The sequence below is a fragment of the Micropterus salmoides genome, unplaced genomic scaffold (assembly GCF_014851395.1).
Source record: "Micropterus salmoides isolate LMB-PRFRI ecotype aquatic unplaced genomic scaffold, ASM1485139v1 Ms_hic_scaffold_3, whole genome shotgun sequence".
Lineage (NCBI taxonomy): Eukaryota > Metazoa > Chordata > Actinopteri > Centrarchiformes > Centrarchidae > Micropterus > Micropterus salmoides.
Genome location: NW_024042261.1, coordinates 1251266 through 1267979, shown reverse-complemented (window position 1 = coordinate 1267979; position 16714 = coordinate 1251266). Strand labels below are relative to the sequence as shown.

The following is a 16714-nucleotide window of genomic DNA, read 5'->3' as shown; positions in this document are numbered from 1 at the left end:
TAGGAGTGTGTTCATGGGAATGTTTGACCATTCTTCTAGAAGCGCATTTGTGAGGTCAGGCACAGATGTTGGATGAGAAGGCCTGGCTCGCAGTCTCTGCTCTAATTCACCCAAAGATGTTCTATTGGGTTGGGGTCAGGACTCTGTCCAGGCCAGTCAAGTTCTCCACACCAAACTTGCTTTTTACACTTGTGCGCAGTCATGTTAGAATAGGAAGGGGCCATCCCCAAACTATTTCCACTAAGTTGGGAGCAATTTTGTCCAAAATGTCTTGGTATGCTGCATTAACAGACTTTACACTTGGCACGATGCAGTGGTACAACCACTGCTTTAGGGTCCAGTGGCGGCGTCAGTGGTGGAAAGTAGTGAAGCACAAATAGTTTGTTACTGTACTTTATGGCTGTTCCCGACTAAGGATTTACATAGTCGAATCAGAGTCGTCAAGTCCTCCCTTTAGTCGACTGATAGTCAAATCATGTGTGTTTTTGTGCACAGTGATTGCAAGCCGGGGGAGGGGGGGGGGGGGTTCACGCGGTAGCTCCGCTTTAATCTTGAGAAGCTGCAAAGCTGTAGTCTGTATTCATTTAACTTATTGAAAAACGATTAAATATTCTCGTGTGGTTCATCAACAGTGATAAATTATCCGAAAGTGCCGCCAGCTGCGGACAACTCGCCACAACACCAGTGAAGCTGGAGCTCCGTCTCTTCAGCAAGTGTTCCTCTTCTGCCACTGCACACATACACGCTACGCCTACACATGCGCACTGACGACCCAGGGTTATGGTTACAATTTTGGATTTATTCACACACTTCAAAAACATTTATTGAAAGTTTTATTCTTTTCACATGTTTATTTACAGCATTAAACGTTGAAATGTATATTGTAATAGGCTGTATATTAACTTATTGGGAGAAAACTGGTAGTTCTATGTAAAATCAGACGTTGAGCACCACCATATCGCCAAAATGGCATGATCCTTGTTTCGCAGGCTCCGCCCATCGAAGCATCGAATCTTCAACTATTTGCGGTCAGCCCTACTCTACTTAAGTAGTTTTTTTCAGTATCTGTACGAGCAAGAAACATCTGTGGGACCACAGACAGAATGTGATGGCACTCTTCATACATCATGTTAAAACAAGACAGTGAAGTTTAGTTAAAACTCTGGACTAATGCAAGATGGGAAACAGTGGATTCACATTGACTGTTAAAATGTTAAGTGAGTCTGTACAAGGGATTTTATTTTGAAAATCGACCGGATTCTCTTTGCCGTTTCTGTGTCTGACTTCCTGCTTGGCTCATCTGCTCAGTGCTGCTTGATGTGTCTTCCATCAAAAATAGACCAGCTGCCTGCGGCGCTTATGGTGTGAGCACAAGCATTGAATACAATGGCAGCGATTTGCTCTGGCAGCCGTAGTGAGTCACACACGCCTGTGTGAGTCCAGGGTGGTTAAGTCTGTCAGAGTAGTACAGGAACAGACTTCAGCCAGTATAACCACAGCTGATCCTTTGGTGATGTAAGGCTTGGATGCGACTGCTCAGCCATGGAAACCCATTCCATGAAGCATTCTATCCACTGTTCTTGAGCTAATCCGAAGGCCACACAACATTTAGAGGTCTGTAGCTATTGACTTTGCAGAAAGTTGGTGACTTCTCAGCATGCGCTGACCCTGCTCTGTACCACTTCGTTACTGGTTTTCTGTTGTTCCCAATCGCTTCCACTTTGTTATATTTTGTTATAACGCTAACAGTTGACCATGGAATATTTAGTAGTGAGTAAATTTTACAAATGGATTTATTGCACAGGTGGCAACCTATCACGGTACCACGCTTGAATTCACTGAGCTCCTGAGAGTGGCCCATTCTTACACAAATAATTGTTGCAGTCTGCATACCTAGGTGCTTGATTTTATACACCGGTGGCCATGAAAGTGATTGGAACACCTGAATTTAATGATTCGGAGGGGTGTCGCAATACTTTGGCATACTATTGGCAATGTAGTGTATGTTTGGCGCAAAAACAACACTGCATGTAGCGACTATACTTAAAAGCCAAAACAAAGTAGTTGTTAAGAGGCTGAGGTTGGGCCTTGTGGTGGTGTTTGTCCGACTCGCTGCACAAATAATTCGCGGATCTCAAAAATGTTGTCTGTAACGTTTATTGGTGAAAATATGCAACTTATATAATATAATATATGCAAAAGATATATACAAAATAAAAACTATAAACACTGCAGTGTTTAAAAAATACAGCGTCACTCACCCTCTATCCCTCCATTATGTTAACTATACAGAAATCACCACCCACATCCATGTGACTTATCAAAAAAGTGCAAAAACAAATAAGCAATCAAGTTAACCTTATATAAAATTAATTCCAAACTTGCAATAAATCAGTTCATGACTCCTACACTGCACATCACCCAAGGAACAGCATACCCACATTGAAGCATAGTGGTGGCAACATCATGCATTGGCGCTGTGTGTCTTCAGCTGTAACTGGGGCCCTGTGCAAGGTGGAGGGAATTATGAAGTTTCAAACACCAGTCAATTTTGGCACAAATCCCTCAGGCTTCCGTTAGAAAGCTGAAGATGAATTTCACTTTTCAGCTCGACAACTACCCAAAGCATACATCCAAATCCACAAAAGCATGGCTTCACCAGTAGAAGATCAACGTTTTGGTACGGCCCAGCCAGAGCCCAGACCTGAATCTAATTTAACATCTGTGGGGTGATCTGAAGAGGACTGTGCGCAGGAGATGCCCTCGCAGTCTAACAGATTTAGAGTGCTTTTGCAAAGAAGAGTGGGCAAATATTGGACAAATAGTGCCAAGTCAAGATGTGCCATGCTAATAGACTCCTGTCCAAATAGACTGACTGCTGTAATAAAATCAAAAGGTGCTTCAACAAAGTATTAGTTTAAGGGTGTGCACACTTATGCAACCAGGTTATTTTAAGTTTTGTAATTTTTTTTATTTTCACCCTAAAAGATTTCAGTTTGTTTTTCAATTCTGACATGATTTATCTTTGTCTCATTTTTTTTACAACACAAAAATCACAGTATGGCCAGGGTAGTGGCTAAGCTGGAGACCCATTAAAAGACATTCCAAAATTATACTGAAAAAACTCTCATCCTCCACCAGAAGACCAAGGTTCATTAGCCACTGCTTGGCCTTGAGTTCCAGCAAGTAAAACTGGACATGTTTCCAGGTGGAAAGCGTGCGAAGGATTATGCCCTTGTCACATGGGACGATGTGAACCTTCCATGCAATACACCATACATCCAGCTCGCTGGTAGGACAATAGTGGTTGGCGGGACATAGCATGTCTGTCTGCAGCCCTCGGCAGGACTACATGATTAGCAGGGAGAGCAGTTTAAGTACAGTGATATATGTTCTGGCATTAACAAAAAGTCAGTCAGACAGCAGCAAAGTTAGTGTGTGTGTGTGTGTGTGTGTGTGTGTGTGTGTGTGTGTGTGTGTGTGTGTGCGTGTGCGTGTGCGCGCAGAGGCCAGTGGCCATGCAGTGCGTGAGGCAGATGCAGGAGCCCAGCTTCCCCTGCCTCCAGTATGTGTTATCTTGTGACAGCCACTCGCAGCTCTTCCTGTCCCAGCAGCAGGGATACAGCGCTGTGTTCTGGAACGGAGACAAGGACGACAGGTAAGTTTCAACTATTCAGCCTGCTAATAACTGCTTTTCATTTGGCTTTAATGTAACATATTTCTCTTTTGAGTCTAAAATTTCTTGGATGTTTTCCTTTAAATACCTGTCCTGCCATGAGATAAGATCCCTGGAGGGAAATTCAGGTCTCATAGCAGCAACAGCAGTGAGAATAAAACACAGGAGAGGTACACTTAAGACCAAGAGTACAGAATCAAACCAAGATGATCAGAAAAAAATTAAAGGTCAAGTAAAACTCTGAGCAGCTGGCTCTAAATTATCTGCACTGGATCTCTGAATGAGTGAACATAAATACAGTCTGTTGGGTGGTGATGGCACAATGGATAAGATGCCTGCCTTTGGTGTGAGAGACCCGGGTTCAGTTCCCCACCATTTTGTCCCTGAGCAAGACACTTAACCCCTAGTTGCTCCAGAGGCATGTGACATGTAGCAATTGTAAGTCGCTTTGGATAAAAGCGTCAGCTAAATGAATAAATGTAAATAAATATAAACATATTTACATCATTGCATAGTCTCAGTCTATCAATAGATATTGTACATAGATGAAAATGAATGAATGAATATATGAGATGATGTGCAAGTGCACCAGAGTCCATGCAGGATTCAGTAGTTAAAGGTCCAAAGTAAGTAACAGACAGCGCATGTCTTAAAGTTCTCATGTGGGGGTCAAGCCTGATGGCTACTGGCACAAAAGAAATGCGCTTTGTGGTGTGCCGAGGAGTGATAAAGCTGTGGCTGAACGTGCCCCTCGTCTTTGGTAACTCATCATAGAGGGGATGGAAGGAGTTTTCCAGGATGGCGTCCAGCTTCCTACCCATCCTCACCTCTGCAACCACTTCCAAATTGTCCAGTTCAGCTCCAACTCCTGAGCAATCCTTCCTCACTAGCTTAGCTGACACCACCCAACATAACACTGCAAAGAAGAGGAAACTGGCTACTACAGACTGGTAAAACATGCAGCAGCCAATTGCACATGTTGGAGGACCTGTGCCTCAACTGTAGGGACAATTCCGCCACCAGCTCCTTGGTCTTTCCAATGTTGAGCTGGAGGTGATTGTTGTCACACCACCCTGTGAAGCTCTTCACCAGGACTGTGTACTCAATTTGACATACAGTACCGGTGATGGCGGGCTGCCTCCTGACAGCAGGCTTGTATGTTGGTCCAAGCCTTATTAGGTTGTGGTCTGATGCCGTGGAGCTGTATGCCTCCTTAACATTTGCATACAGCAGGTCCAGGGTCTTATTCTCTATTGTGTTACAGGTAACATACTGGGTGGAGTTCGTCAGAGTTTTGGAGACCTTGGTTAAAATCTCAGTTGACCATGATCAAGGCGCTGGGGTGCTCTGTGTGTAGTCCTGTAAAGGTGGAGTCAGTGACAATGATGTCACTTGCTTACGCTGCCACACCACTTGGCTGGACATAAACAATAACAGCAATAACATCTTCTTACCACGTTATTATTATTATTATTATTATCATTACGCTCGTTTTTTTGCAACGTAACTCGCTCCACAGTTTTTCGTCATCTCACACCGCCGTGAAGTCCACTAAACAGTCTGGTGTATTCCCAGTCAGCCATGTCTCCATAAAGCACAACATACTGGTAAACTGGTACTCTTGGTAAGCTACATAACCACTCAGTATTAGCTCAGTATTACTCAGTATAGCTACGTACACTCCTCGCCAGCCCTCCAGGTCGTTCAGTCCAGGCAACATGGTGACTTGCTGAGCGTTTATCCTCAGCCCAGCCTCTCGCTTCAGATCATTAACCACTAAGGAGGACAACTTCACAACCAAGACCTTCTCAGACAAGGACTTTTTCTCAAGACTAAAGGGGACTATAAAAGTTTCTCATTTTCACTTTGGATCAATTCAGGATCTCATGGAGTATTTGCTTGTTTTACCTTAACAAAAGCAGTTTTACACATGAATATCCCAAAATCTCGATAATCTCTGTACAATAAATGCAGCTTTTATCCCTTCATGTAGGTAGTGTTAATGGCTGCCGCATAATACTGTTGAATTCTTCCTACCCTTATCTCCTTACTGTGTCAAGACCCCATTACCGACTCCAACTGCCCTTCAATAGACCTCAGGAGTGGTTATTTCAGTGTACTGCTGTGTCTGGTGTGTAGGAACTACAGTGTGGTGAATGTGGAGAAGGGCCAGGTTGAGGTGAAGAGGATGTCCTGTCCAGGCAGCAGGATTAGCTGTCAGATGAAGATGGGTAACACTCTGTGGATGGCCACTGAGGTACACACCACCTGAAATCTTTTCTACTTGACATAACAGTGCTGGTTTATAGTTTATTTAAGAAGAAGCACCTCTTTTCTTCCAATTTAGGATTAGCAAGAATATGAGTGTTTTCAGTGTAGCTTCCCAAGAAAATTAGAGAGTTCATAGAAACATCCTAGAAAACAATTGAATTAGAATTTTTGTAATTACATATGAATATGGCAATCAGTTTTTCTATTAACTGTCAAAAAGCCAGCATAATGTATTCTTTAATGCAGCTGGCAGCTGACATCAAGACAGTGTTCCAGGACGAATTTATGTTCAAATCACATGGATGTAGTTAGGCTTAGGAATGCTCTAATGGAGTTTTCTCTAATACCATCTGGAGTTTTACACAAACTGTGTGCAAACTATTTTGCTCGTGTTTGTGTGATAGGATCAGGAAGTGTTCATCTACAGCTTGAAGGACATGTGCCCACTCAGTCAACCCCAGAAACAGTTCTCCTGTCCGGCCATCATCACCTGCCTGTTCCCTGTTCCAGCAAGAGAACCGGTCAGCTCACACACACACACAGAAACGCACACATACTGCACAATGCTGTACTTGTCTCTGTGTTGCCGTTTATCTCCACATCAGTTATGTGAGGCAGCAAAGCAAATTTTGTTGACCAGTGTTGGCCAAGTTACTCAGGAATTGTATTGAAGTAACTTATTACTCCTTAAAAAGGTGATAATACTTTTACTTTACTTATTACTGGGTTTTAAAAGTAATTGTATTACTTGTCACGTCACTATATTACTTTCATTACCCCCCCCCCCCCCCCCCCGGAATCTGGAATTGTTTATTATGTGGGTTATTGTAGGGAATTCATAGAGGACTCAAAAGCAAATAACTTTTACAAGATGGGACACAGACTTTTCAACGCAAGAGTTTTAGAGTGTAAGCTGAAAGAAAAACCTCTCTCTCTTCTTCACCTGTAAGAACCTGGCCAGAATGTTTGCTGGGATGTCTGACGGCCTGGTGGCAGTGTACAGCTTGGTGGAAGACCTTCCTCTGGAGGGGGAGACCTACCTGTGTTCACACACCCTCAACAAGACAGTGTTTGGCCTGAAGGATTCAGATCCCAGGCAGAGACCCTACCCCGTCAGGAGCATGGCACTGGTCAGCAGTGGCTCCCAGGTGGGTAGATTATCTGTCAAAAATGGAATCAGAATCCGGTTTATTGCACGGAATTTGCGTTAGTATTTTGGTGCATAAAAATAAACTTAGGAAGTGGAAAATATAAAGAACAATAAAGCAGGTTCTGCCAGTCAAGAAGCAGAAATAGAAAATTGACAATAAGATATAGATATAGAAAAAAATATACTAAAAATAAAATCAGAAAATTTAAAATATGTACATTAGGACTATTATTTAAAAGAAAGAGCTATATTGTTTCGTGCAGCACTTTCACCCCACATTTTTTGTCTTGGGTGGGATGGGTCAGCCACAATCAGGGGTCTTAGAGGTGAATAGGTCCTGGAGGGATGGCAGTTTGCCAGTCACCCTCTTGGGGGGCCAATGTTACGCTGCACTCTGCCCTTGTGCTTGTGTGGTGGAAAAAAAAAGGTGGTTAAATGCATCAAGGAAAATAAGTAATGGCTTAACAATGAGAATGGAGGTTCGATTGTGGGAAGCATTTGACTTATACGGCAGAGGAGAACTAATGAAAGTAAGACAATATTAACATTATTGGCCCTCCCTGACCACAGAATGTTTTGTTGGTCTTACTGCTTGTCGGCGGCCTGCTTTGGCCTGTTGCACGGGTCCCACACTAGCTGCCCGATCCTGGCTTTTTGCTAGGGATTCTCTGGGGTTTTCTGTGTTCTCCGTCTGGCAATTCGGCTGTTGGAGAGACCAAGTGGCTTGGTCTGACCTCGGTGAAGTTGGCTTGACGAAAAAGCTTAAAAAGGGAACTTGGTCGTTTCTGAATTAGACCAGTGTAAATTAATGGACTGATAACTTTAACAAAACAAAAGAAAGAAAGAAAATAAAACAAGTAAAGTTGCTGGAACTGAGGGACAAATCGATGTCGCGGCACTTCGCGTGTGTAGCTTCAAGCGACAAGACATCGTTGCGCTGGTCGAATTCTTAGGGCGTTGCCAGGAGAGGCACGCCGGACCCGTGCCGAAGCGTCCAGAAAGCAGAGCGGAAGAGAAGAGACCAGAAGAAAAGTCGTGTGTCGCTTTTTTTGTGGTCTGGGGCGTGGTTTCCGGTTTCCAGAGGGACTGCCTTTCTACACTTTTAATGTCTATAAAAGAAAAGAAAATCTATTTGCGTGTATTATAATCAAATATTTTCCACAATCAAACCTCAATGGTCAAACAGTTGTACCGTTCTAAGTTAAGCATTTGGTAACAGGAAAACAATTGTCAAATTATTGGTCATGATAAATGAGTAACATTTATACACTTACGGCATTTCCGACGATGGTATGTAATACTTATTTCGTCCACTTGGGGGAGCTCAGGTTACATGAGGAAAGCTTAGATTAATCCAAACAATCTTTCCTTAGGAACTGAGGAATTTAGTTATTTAGCCTTAAATTCAAGCCGGCAATTAATAGAGTATAGTATGACATTTATCATCATTTCTAAAGGAATTGTGTGAGAAAGTATTGTGAACAAGCATTGGTTACACATAAGATGAAGGAGTGTCCTTAATCTTGCTGAAAATAAAAACACTGCAAAAGTAACTTATTTAGATTGTTTTCAGCAGCAACAACAGATAGCAACAACATGGTAACATAACTACTCAAATAGAGGCAAACGTAATCAAGTAACTAAAAGATTATTTAATTAAACAGTTAATGCTTTGAGTCTTTGGAGACTGCAGTCTTTGTTTACACAAAGTTCAGGCTGTCCTGGTGTTCTGGATTTTGTCACACCTGGGTGTGACAAGGAGTATCCCTTTGATGGGGTAATGAAACACAGAGCAAGGTCAGTTGCCACGTTTACATATGTGGGGGGCAGTTTAGTTTTCCTGCCCCCCTCTAAAATGGAGTTCTGATAGGCTGTTCAGGGAAATGCTAATTGCTGGTTAATGTCCCTTTTGTCAGTTTAACAGTCAGGCACCGTGTTATCAGGCTGTAGAATCAAAGGTGCCAGTTTTACGATCAGGCTGCTCAGGAATAGCACTTAGAGAAAGTGACCTCCACCCCCATTCTGTTGGGGTCTCTTCAGCCATCTGTTGAAAGCTGATCTCCACCTCCCTGCTTCTCTCTCTCAGCAAGAGGAGAATAGTTCTGAGTAGTTCAAATTTATTTAATATAAAATGCACAAATCCACACTGTTGTCCACTACAGTGGACACGTTTATTTGCCCATATGAATTCTGTGAATAACCTTCTGATTTTATAAAAAAAAAAACATTGGGTGGAGGTAGTGGTATATTCTGAAATACATACAATATTTTAGGGAGTATATTAATTTTTAAAATATTTTTATTCTTCCAATCTGGGATACAGGCAGGGTAGTCCATCTATCAAACGATTTTGTTATTTCTTCCATCATGGGCCAGTAGTTTGCTTCGACACTCTGAGCTAATTTAGGTCTAATTCGTATTCCTAAATATGTTAGGCAATCAACCACATTGAATTGAGAGGCCTCTGTAATTGGGTTATCCCTTTCTTTTTCATTTAGTAAAGAATTGAGGACTTAGTATTTTTGATGGTATACCCTGAAATGGCACCGAATGAGTTTATTAACTGTTGTAGAGCAGGGATTGTTTTGTTAAGGTGATATATATATATATATAAAATGCCATCATCCGCATATAATGAAAGTTTATGTTCCAACTGTCCAGTTGTTATTCCCACAATTCCCATGCATCTGTAGAGCTATAGCGAATGGTTCAATCGCTAGAGTAAACAAAAGCGGGGACAAGGGGCATCCTTGATGGCATCCTCTTTTGATTACTATTGGTTCAGATATATTTTTGTTTGTTAGTATTTCTGCAGTACGATTTAAGTAATAATTGAACCCATCTTATGAATATATTTCCTTACTCAAAGCGTTCCAAGATTTTGAAAAGGGATGGCCATTCCACCTTATCAAAAGCTTTTTCATCGTCTAAAGATAGGAGGGACCTATCTGTGTCCTCTAAGTATAAGGGTGGCTGTGGCTCAGGAGTTAGAGTTGGGTAAGGTTGGCCGTTAATCAGAAGGTCGGCTCCCCCAGGCTGCATGTCGAAGTGTCCTTGGGCAAGATACTGAACCCCGAATTGCCCCTGGCGGCTGTTCCGCCGGTGAATGTGTGTGAATGTTACTTTCTTAGGCTTAGTGAATGAATGTGTGTGAATGGTGAATCTAGTGTGTAAAAGCGCTTTGAGTGGTCGAAAAGACTAGAAAGGCGCTATACAAATACGGAGCATTTACATTTCCATCATGGAATCCCTGGTGACCAAGAATTAACCCATTTTGACTATGTATTACAATGGGTAACTTTTCTTGCAACCGTGCCCGTGCTAAAACTTTGCGAAGAATTTTGAGATCAGAGTTTAGTAAACTTATTGGTCTCATATTTGTGCATCTATTATTAGTCTTTCCTGGCTTTGGTAATAATGTTATCAACGCACCTGCCATAGATTTGGGAAGACTGCCATTGTTTCCAGGAGTGGATTGAGCATTTTTTATTTCTTATTGGCAATCCGTCTGAACCTGCTGATTTTCCTGTTTTCATCCGTGTGTAAAATTTAGGAGCATGTAGTGGCGAGGGTTATGAATTGCAACCAGCTGTCCAGTCTACCACTGCCCCCTAACCTTTCAAAGAGCATATGACAGCTAGTGTGGCTGACACAGCACAAAAGGTGTCTCTTCTGAGACAGCAGAGTGTGGCTAGTCAAGAAATGAGGTTTCTTTAGGTATATCTATTAAGAAATTATATTTACTTAGTTATTCTGTAAAACCATATGTTATTGTGACTTGGCCACTGACAGAGCGACGTGCCCGCCGCCTCCGTTCGCGGGTAGTCTAGTTATGATAAAATTTAAAAATAAAAACTTAATTTAGGTAAGGTTCTGCTGGGGAACAGGCTGCACCAAAACAACAAAACGAGGCTCAGACCAGTACCGTTTATAAAACCAATGCTGAGGTGTTTATTAAAAACATAAAACAATGAACCACAAAAGCACCTCAATTAAAAGACCTAAAAATTATAAAAAGAGTTCAGTCATTTATAATAAAACTTGTAATAAAAGTCATTGGGCAAGCCTTAATCCGTCCGGTCCTCAGTAGTTAGTCTTTACGATCCCTACTTCAGTCCATCGGCCTGCCGCCTATCTTCCACTGCTCTCGATGCTCGTTCCTCCTCTCGACAGTGGTCCGCAGTAACCTAGGTGACAGGATGCTCACGGTAGTCACAGAGTTCCACACAATACCTCCCTCCACAATAGTTCCGCTTGACGCAATTATAAAAGTTTTAAAGTAACAAACAAAAAATGTGCATGCAAATAAACTACTAAATCACACGTGCAGACGAAACATAAATCAAACCCCAAAACACACACAAGCAAAACTATTGATCTTTCTGTGGCGTGACACACATGACATTAAAAAAAAGGGACTTTAGAAGTAGGACTGGGAATCACTAAGGTACTGGCTCGCTCCTCCCAATACTACAAGTTAAAATTACGACAAAAATAATGACAGCTTGTTCACTGGATACGTCAGGACAGGCAGATCGCGTGGGAGAGCTATTTACAGGGAAGGAGGGGGGAACGAATTCCGACCCCTCTTCGTGTCTCCGATGGCGTTCTTCCCCACGCACTTCCACATAGGCTGCTTCTTACTCCAGATACTCTGAGACGTCTCCTCTTGGCTCCAGGCCGCTGCATCTACCCAAAGTGTTACTCCGCAGTGCGGTAGACTCTCTTCCGAAGTCTACCTCGGTCCCTGTCTCGTCTCCGTCTACGTTGACTCTCCGTCTACCGTCGTCTGTGTGACGACCGCGTCGCTCCGGCTCCCTTCCTTTGGCGTCACTGCCGTTCTCGGTCCCTCGGCTCAATTCTGCCAGACTTCCCGCACCCACACCGGTAGCCATTCACCACTAACAAGGGGGCGTGACCATATGCAGCTCCGAATCTCTCTCTCACATACACACACACGTCACCCCGGTGACAATAACATGGAAAATGTAAGCCAAGAGTGTGTAACATTGTCACTGTTACTGCATCACAGTCCATTATAAATCACACATTAGATAAAGTTTATACAAACATTAACAAGGGAAGCATATTCATTCAGTAACAACAGTAATTCATTTATATTCCCTCGCCAAACTGCCCACCAGCAATAATATCTGGCCCGCTGCAAGATTATGGTGCATAGCGGCAATAGATCTCAGTCATGACAGCAACAGTTACCCACATAATCACTTCCTCTTGAGTGGTTTGCCTACAAAATAAAAGCACGAGAATTTTCTTTGCTGTAATGCAGTATTTGGACTGAGCTTTTATTTGAAAAATTATGAACGACATTAAAAGAGTCTGTAGCCTGCTTGACACACCCTTGATAGAGCCGTGAGAAAAACGTGGTTCCCGTAAATGTTCTCTGTCTGGAGATTCTTGGGAAATGAAAAGGCGTCCGTAGGTTGATGGATGAGGATCAAACACCGAAACAAAAACAGCACATGCCGTGATCTGGGAAACATTCGCTGCAGAATCCATTTGTTAAAGAGAGAAAAAAAAGCACGAACACTCAACCCTTGGGGGCGAGTCCTGCGCCTTACCGACTCAACTAACTGAACATTATATTACACCATCATATATTACACCACATACCACCATCCAATGGTTTAAACTATTGCTCCGATGCAAAACCTATTTGCAGACCCCTGCAGTATATTACTACTACTTCTTCTTCTTCTAATGTATATATTCAACATAGTGATAAGTGTCTGCACTGTCTGAATTCTACCAGAAGTAGAACAAAAATAACGTAGTGACGAAACGTGCTCTGTAGCGCTGTTTGTCCGTTTTCAGCTACTGTAGAAACATGACGATGCAACGTGGCAACGTCCATGGAAGGGGGTGCCCGCGGTTATGGAGCTATAAATGGCTCATTCTAAGGTAATAAAAACACAATGTTTTATTATGTAAGGTCTTTACACTCCACTGAAAACATAGTTATGGATCTTATATTGCATTTCTGTTGAGATAGATCCTCAGAAATATTACACATGGAATTTTCTTCTCAGAAACGAGTTACAGAAACACTCAAAGCGGTTTGTTGCCTTTTCTAAGAAGTCAGCCACAGATGGAGTGGATGTGCTAGGAGACAATTCAGCAGAACAGTGTCTGCAAACAGCGATTTTTGCATCTTTCTCGGACACTTTAAAATGCTTCCACACTGCCAAAATGTCATTGTAATTGTTTGTTAAAATTTTATCGATCTTTTGACTTATTAGGCCGAACACCGAAAGTGCTATTTTTACTATTTTCGGACGATTCATTTTGGTTGCCAAACATTCAGTGCATCCCTAATAAATGTATCTAATAATACATTTCATTTCAGTAAGGCAATGTTTTGTGTAATTTTCTCATTACATATCTTAATAGAAGGTAAGTTAAGGATTTATATACAGTATATCGAGCTTGTCTGTTATTCCAGTCTCGTTCTTTTCTTTCCTTTTTGTGGGGGTTATTTTATATTACTCACGCCTGCCAGCTGGCCTGGTATCGATTAAATTTTCCTAAAACACAAGATTAATAAAATAGAGTATAAAGTCATGTTTGCTAAGTACCTAAGAAGGTTGGTGAATGAAAGGACAGCATCGACTCATCAGTCAAATCCATGTCTTTGCATTATGAACATTGAGCTAACACTCCATCACACACTAATTCTGCCCCTATATGCGTTTGTCAGTTATGGCTCTCAAACGGTCCGGGTGTGCTGGTCATTGACTGTCTGAGTCTTCAGGCAGTCCGAAGGCTAGAGCTCTACAACCCACCTTCCTCCATCGTATCCATGACAACCAGCTTCAGTCTGTGGGGAGAGGAGGCAGTCTGGACCATGGATGACCACATAAACACCCTGCTGCTCTACCATGCTGCCTCCTACCAGCTCTGTGCCAAGTACTGGTGAGTAGTGGTCAAGCGCTACAGGTTTTTCAATAGCCAATGGCGATATTTAGAGAGCAGGGCAGCTGATGGCCAATATATAACGCCACTCAAAACAAAGAAAAGCCACGTATAATTCCATCATTCCATGCAGAGTACAATCTAATTATACATGTTATCTTAGCCAGTAACCTGTTGTTTTAGATGAATTTTGTATTAATTAATGAAATAGAAACATACATTGAGTTATGCTTGGCTATGAATTTCAGACCAGAGGTAAAATTACTATTTCTGTCAAGGGAATCTGACAAAAAAGCATATTACTTTTTAGTAAAAGGCCTATCTCTGTAGGGATCATGTTGTCAGACACAATCTGAGCCTATCAGTTGTGTCTTCCTGGAGTGTTGGGCCAAGTTTGGAAACATTCCTGATCTAGGGCTATGAGGCTCATTAAGACGCTGTGTGTGATACTGAGCTATATTCATAGATTTCAGTCACGTGACATGCACGGTGACTTGGAGGGCAAAACATCAGACCAACACCGTGACTCCCCCGTAGAGATGCCGCAAAAGCAGTCAAATTTTATTTGGATCACCTTTCAACTTAAGAAAAAGAAAGATATGAACACAAACTGCAAGTGTTGGACACTTACGATCCATATAAAGTTACAGCATCCACTGCCGCATTTCTAACGTTAGAAAACGGCAGGTCCCTGCCGCCGCTCTACTGCAATATGTTTACTTTTACCTTCTGGGGAATCCCTCACCTAACACAGCCCAGGCTTGTCTCCTCCTCGATTAGTAAATCCGAAGAACAACCATCCAGCATTTTGGCAACGAAAAAAGTAACAAACTCAAAGTAACAGTGCATCACTCGCCTATTGGTTGGCAGGCAATGGAAAAATAACGTCTTTTTTGCCCTCCAAGGGAGCGTTTTCCTTGGAATGTGATGTGAAAACTACGAATAAATAAATTTGCAATATGTACCTGTGTTAATTCAGGTTGACTAGCTAATGCTAATTAGCACGCTAGCAACATTGATATGAAAACTCCTCAGAAAAAAGCTCCTTATGCCCCAGGAGAAACACTGTTGATTTGAGCACCTGTTTTGACATCATTTCAGCTGCGGAGACAGCAATCCTCTACGGGACGTCTTTGCTGTGCAACGTCCAGCAGGGATTAGCACAGTGACAACCAATGATCTCAAGACCACCGACCAAGATGAGAAGCTGGAACGTATAAATGGAGAAGTGACATTGATCTACAGTGAGGAGGCGGGCACTCAGATCATCCAGCACCAGGATTCACTGACAGACTACTGCTCTATATCATCCAACTGCTCTCTGGAGCCGCAGGGGTCAGACTGTTCCAGCACTGCAGACCTTGGCTCATTAGCCAGCCGCAGCAGTGGGCCACTGCCTGCAGACCTGGAAGAGACTGGCAGGGAAAAGGAACAGCAGGCATCCACAAACCCCAGGTCTGATCTAGACTCTGCAGAGACAGTGAATCCCACACCGCCTGAGCTGCAAGCCTTTACTGTGTTGCCAGTGAACGGAACTCTGTGGATCCCCAGGTAGGAAATGCTGCACACCAACTGAACACAAGACAAAAACACATGAATATGATGCCATTCAAATAGGGACAGTGCAAATGAAGGTATTAAACATACCCATCTACAATAGTCATATTATAATTTTAAAAAACTTGGTTTACAACTTAGTGTACACACAGTTCATGCAACTGTATACAAGTTACAGTATACTGTACATGCAGGTAATATGAAATAAATGCTCAAATACATACTGGAAAAATAAATTACTTCAAGCAATTCAGATTGTAAACAGGAAGTCATCAGAAGGTGCATATAATCCAGTATTATCAATGATTAATAATAAGTAACCCAGAAACATTATACATTTAATGAGTTTGGGATGTGCAGGAAAGGACAAAGTCAGGTGATCTTCGTCGTTAGGGTAACAATAATTAATACAGGGTTATCGTTGCGAAACTGTTGCAGTTCAGTTTAGGCACCAAAGCTACTTGGTTACGCTTAGGAAAAAATCACTGTTTGTACGTAAGTTAAATACTGTATAAGTCAGTGACTACTGGTTTCACACGAGAATCGAACAGTGCCCTCCTGGGTGGAAGTTGACCCATTCTACCACACAGACATCGTCCCTTTACTCTACATCACTTAATTTCAACGGCACATTGAACCATTACCCTTTAAAATCTAAATCCCAAACAAAGTAGTATTCAGAATATTTCAGAGAGAGGGTTCCAGGCTGATACAGTAGGACTTAACTGTCTAGCTAACTTTATCTGATGTCAAGGAGGCGCTTCATGCTGCTACAGCAACACGCCGGGACAAACTGGCTCAATGTTTTTTACACAGAGAAAGAAATTATTTAATGTATGACATTTGCCAAATTTACAAGAATGCACAAAAAAATTTTATATTGTGGCAGACAGCATAGACTAGCTGCTCTAATGCCCGAGCCACAGCCAACCAACAAATATTTCACTGCCACTGTTAATACAAACTCATTCAATAAATAAATAGCCTACTGGTAGTTGGAAATAATAGTGATAATAATGCTGAATTTTGTGTCTTAAATGCACTGAACATGTTGTCTTTTCATATAGAATAGGTCTAGACCGCAATCATTGTAATATTATTTATGAGCAAGTACTTGGCTACACAGG

General features: G+C 42.1%; 1 protein-coding gene across 2 annotated transcripts in view; it reads left to right on the top strand.

The window, feature by feature from the left end:
- The window catches only part of lrrk1 (leucine-rich repeat kinase 1), a 179891-nt gene that overhangs the window by 147464 nt on the left and 15713 nt on the right, over window positions 1-16714 (top strand). For both annotated transcript variants that reach the window (XM_038692603.1, XM_038692602.1), the window contains exons 31-36: window positions 3507-3658; window positions 5816-5933; window positions 6352-6468; window positions 6898-7095; window positions 13816-14030; window positions 15132-15581. In XM_038692603.1, coding sequence (XP_038548531.1) covers window positions 3507-3658; window positions 5816-5933; window positions 6352-6468; window positions 6898-7095; window positions 13816-14030; window positions 15132-15581 — 1250 coding nt within the window. The remainder of the gene's footprint in view (window positions 1-3506; window positions 3659-5815; window positions 5934-6351; window positions 6469-6897; window positions 7096-13815; window positions 14031-15131; window positions 15582-16714) is intronic.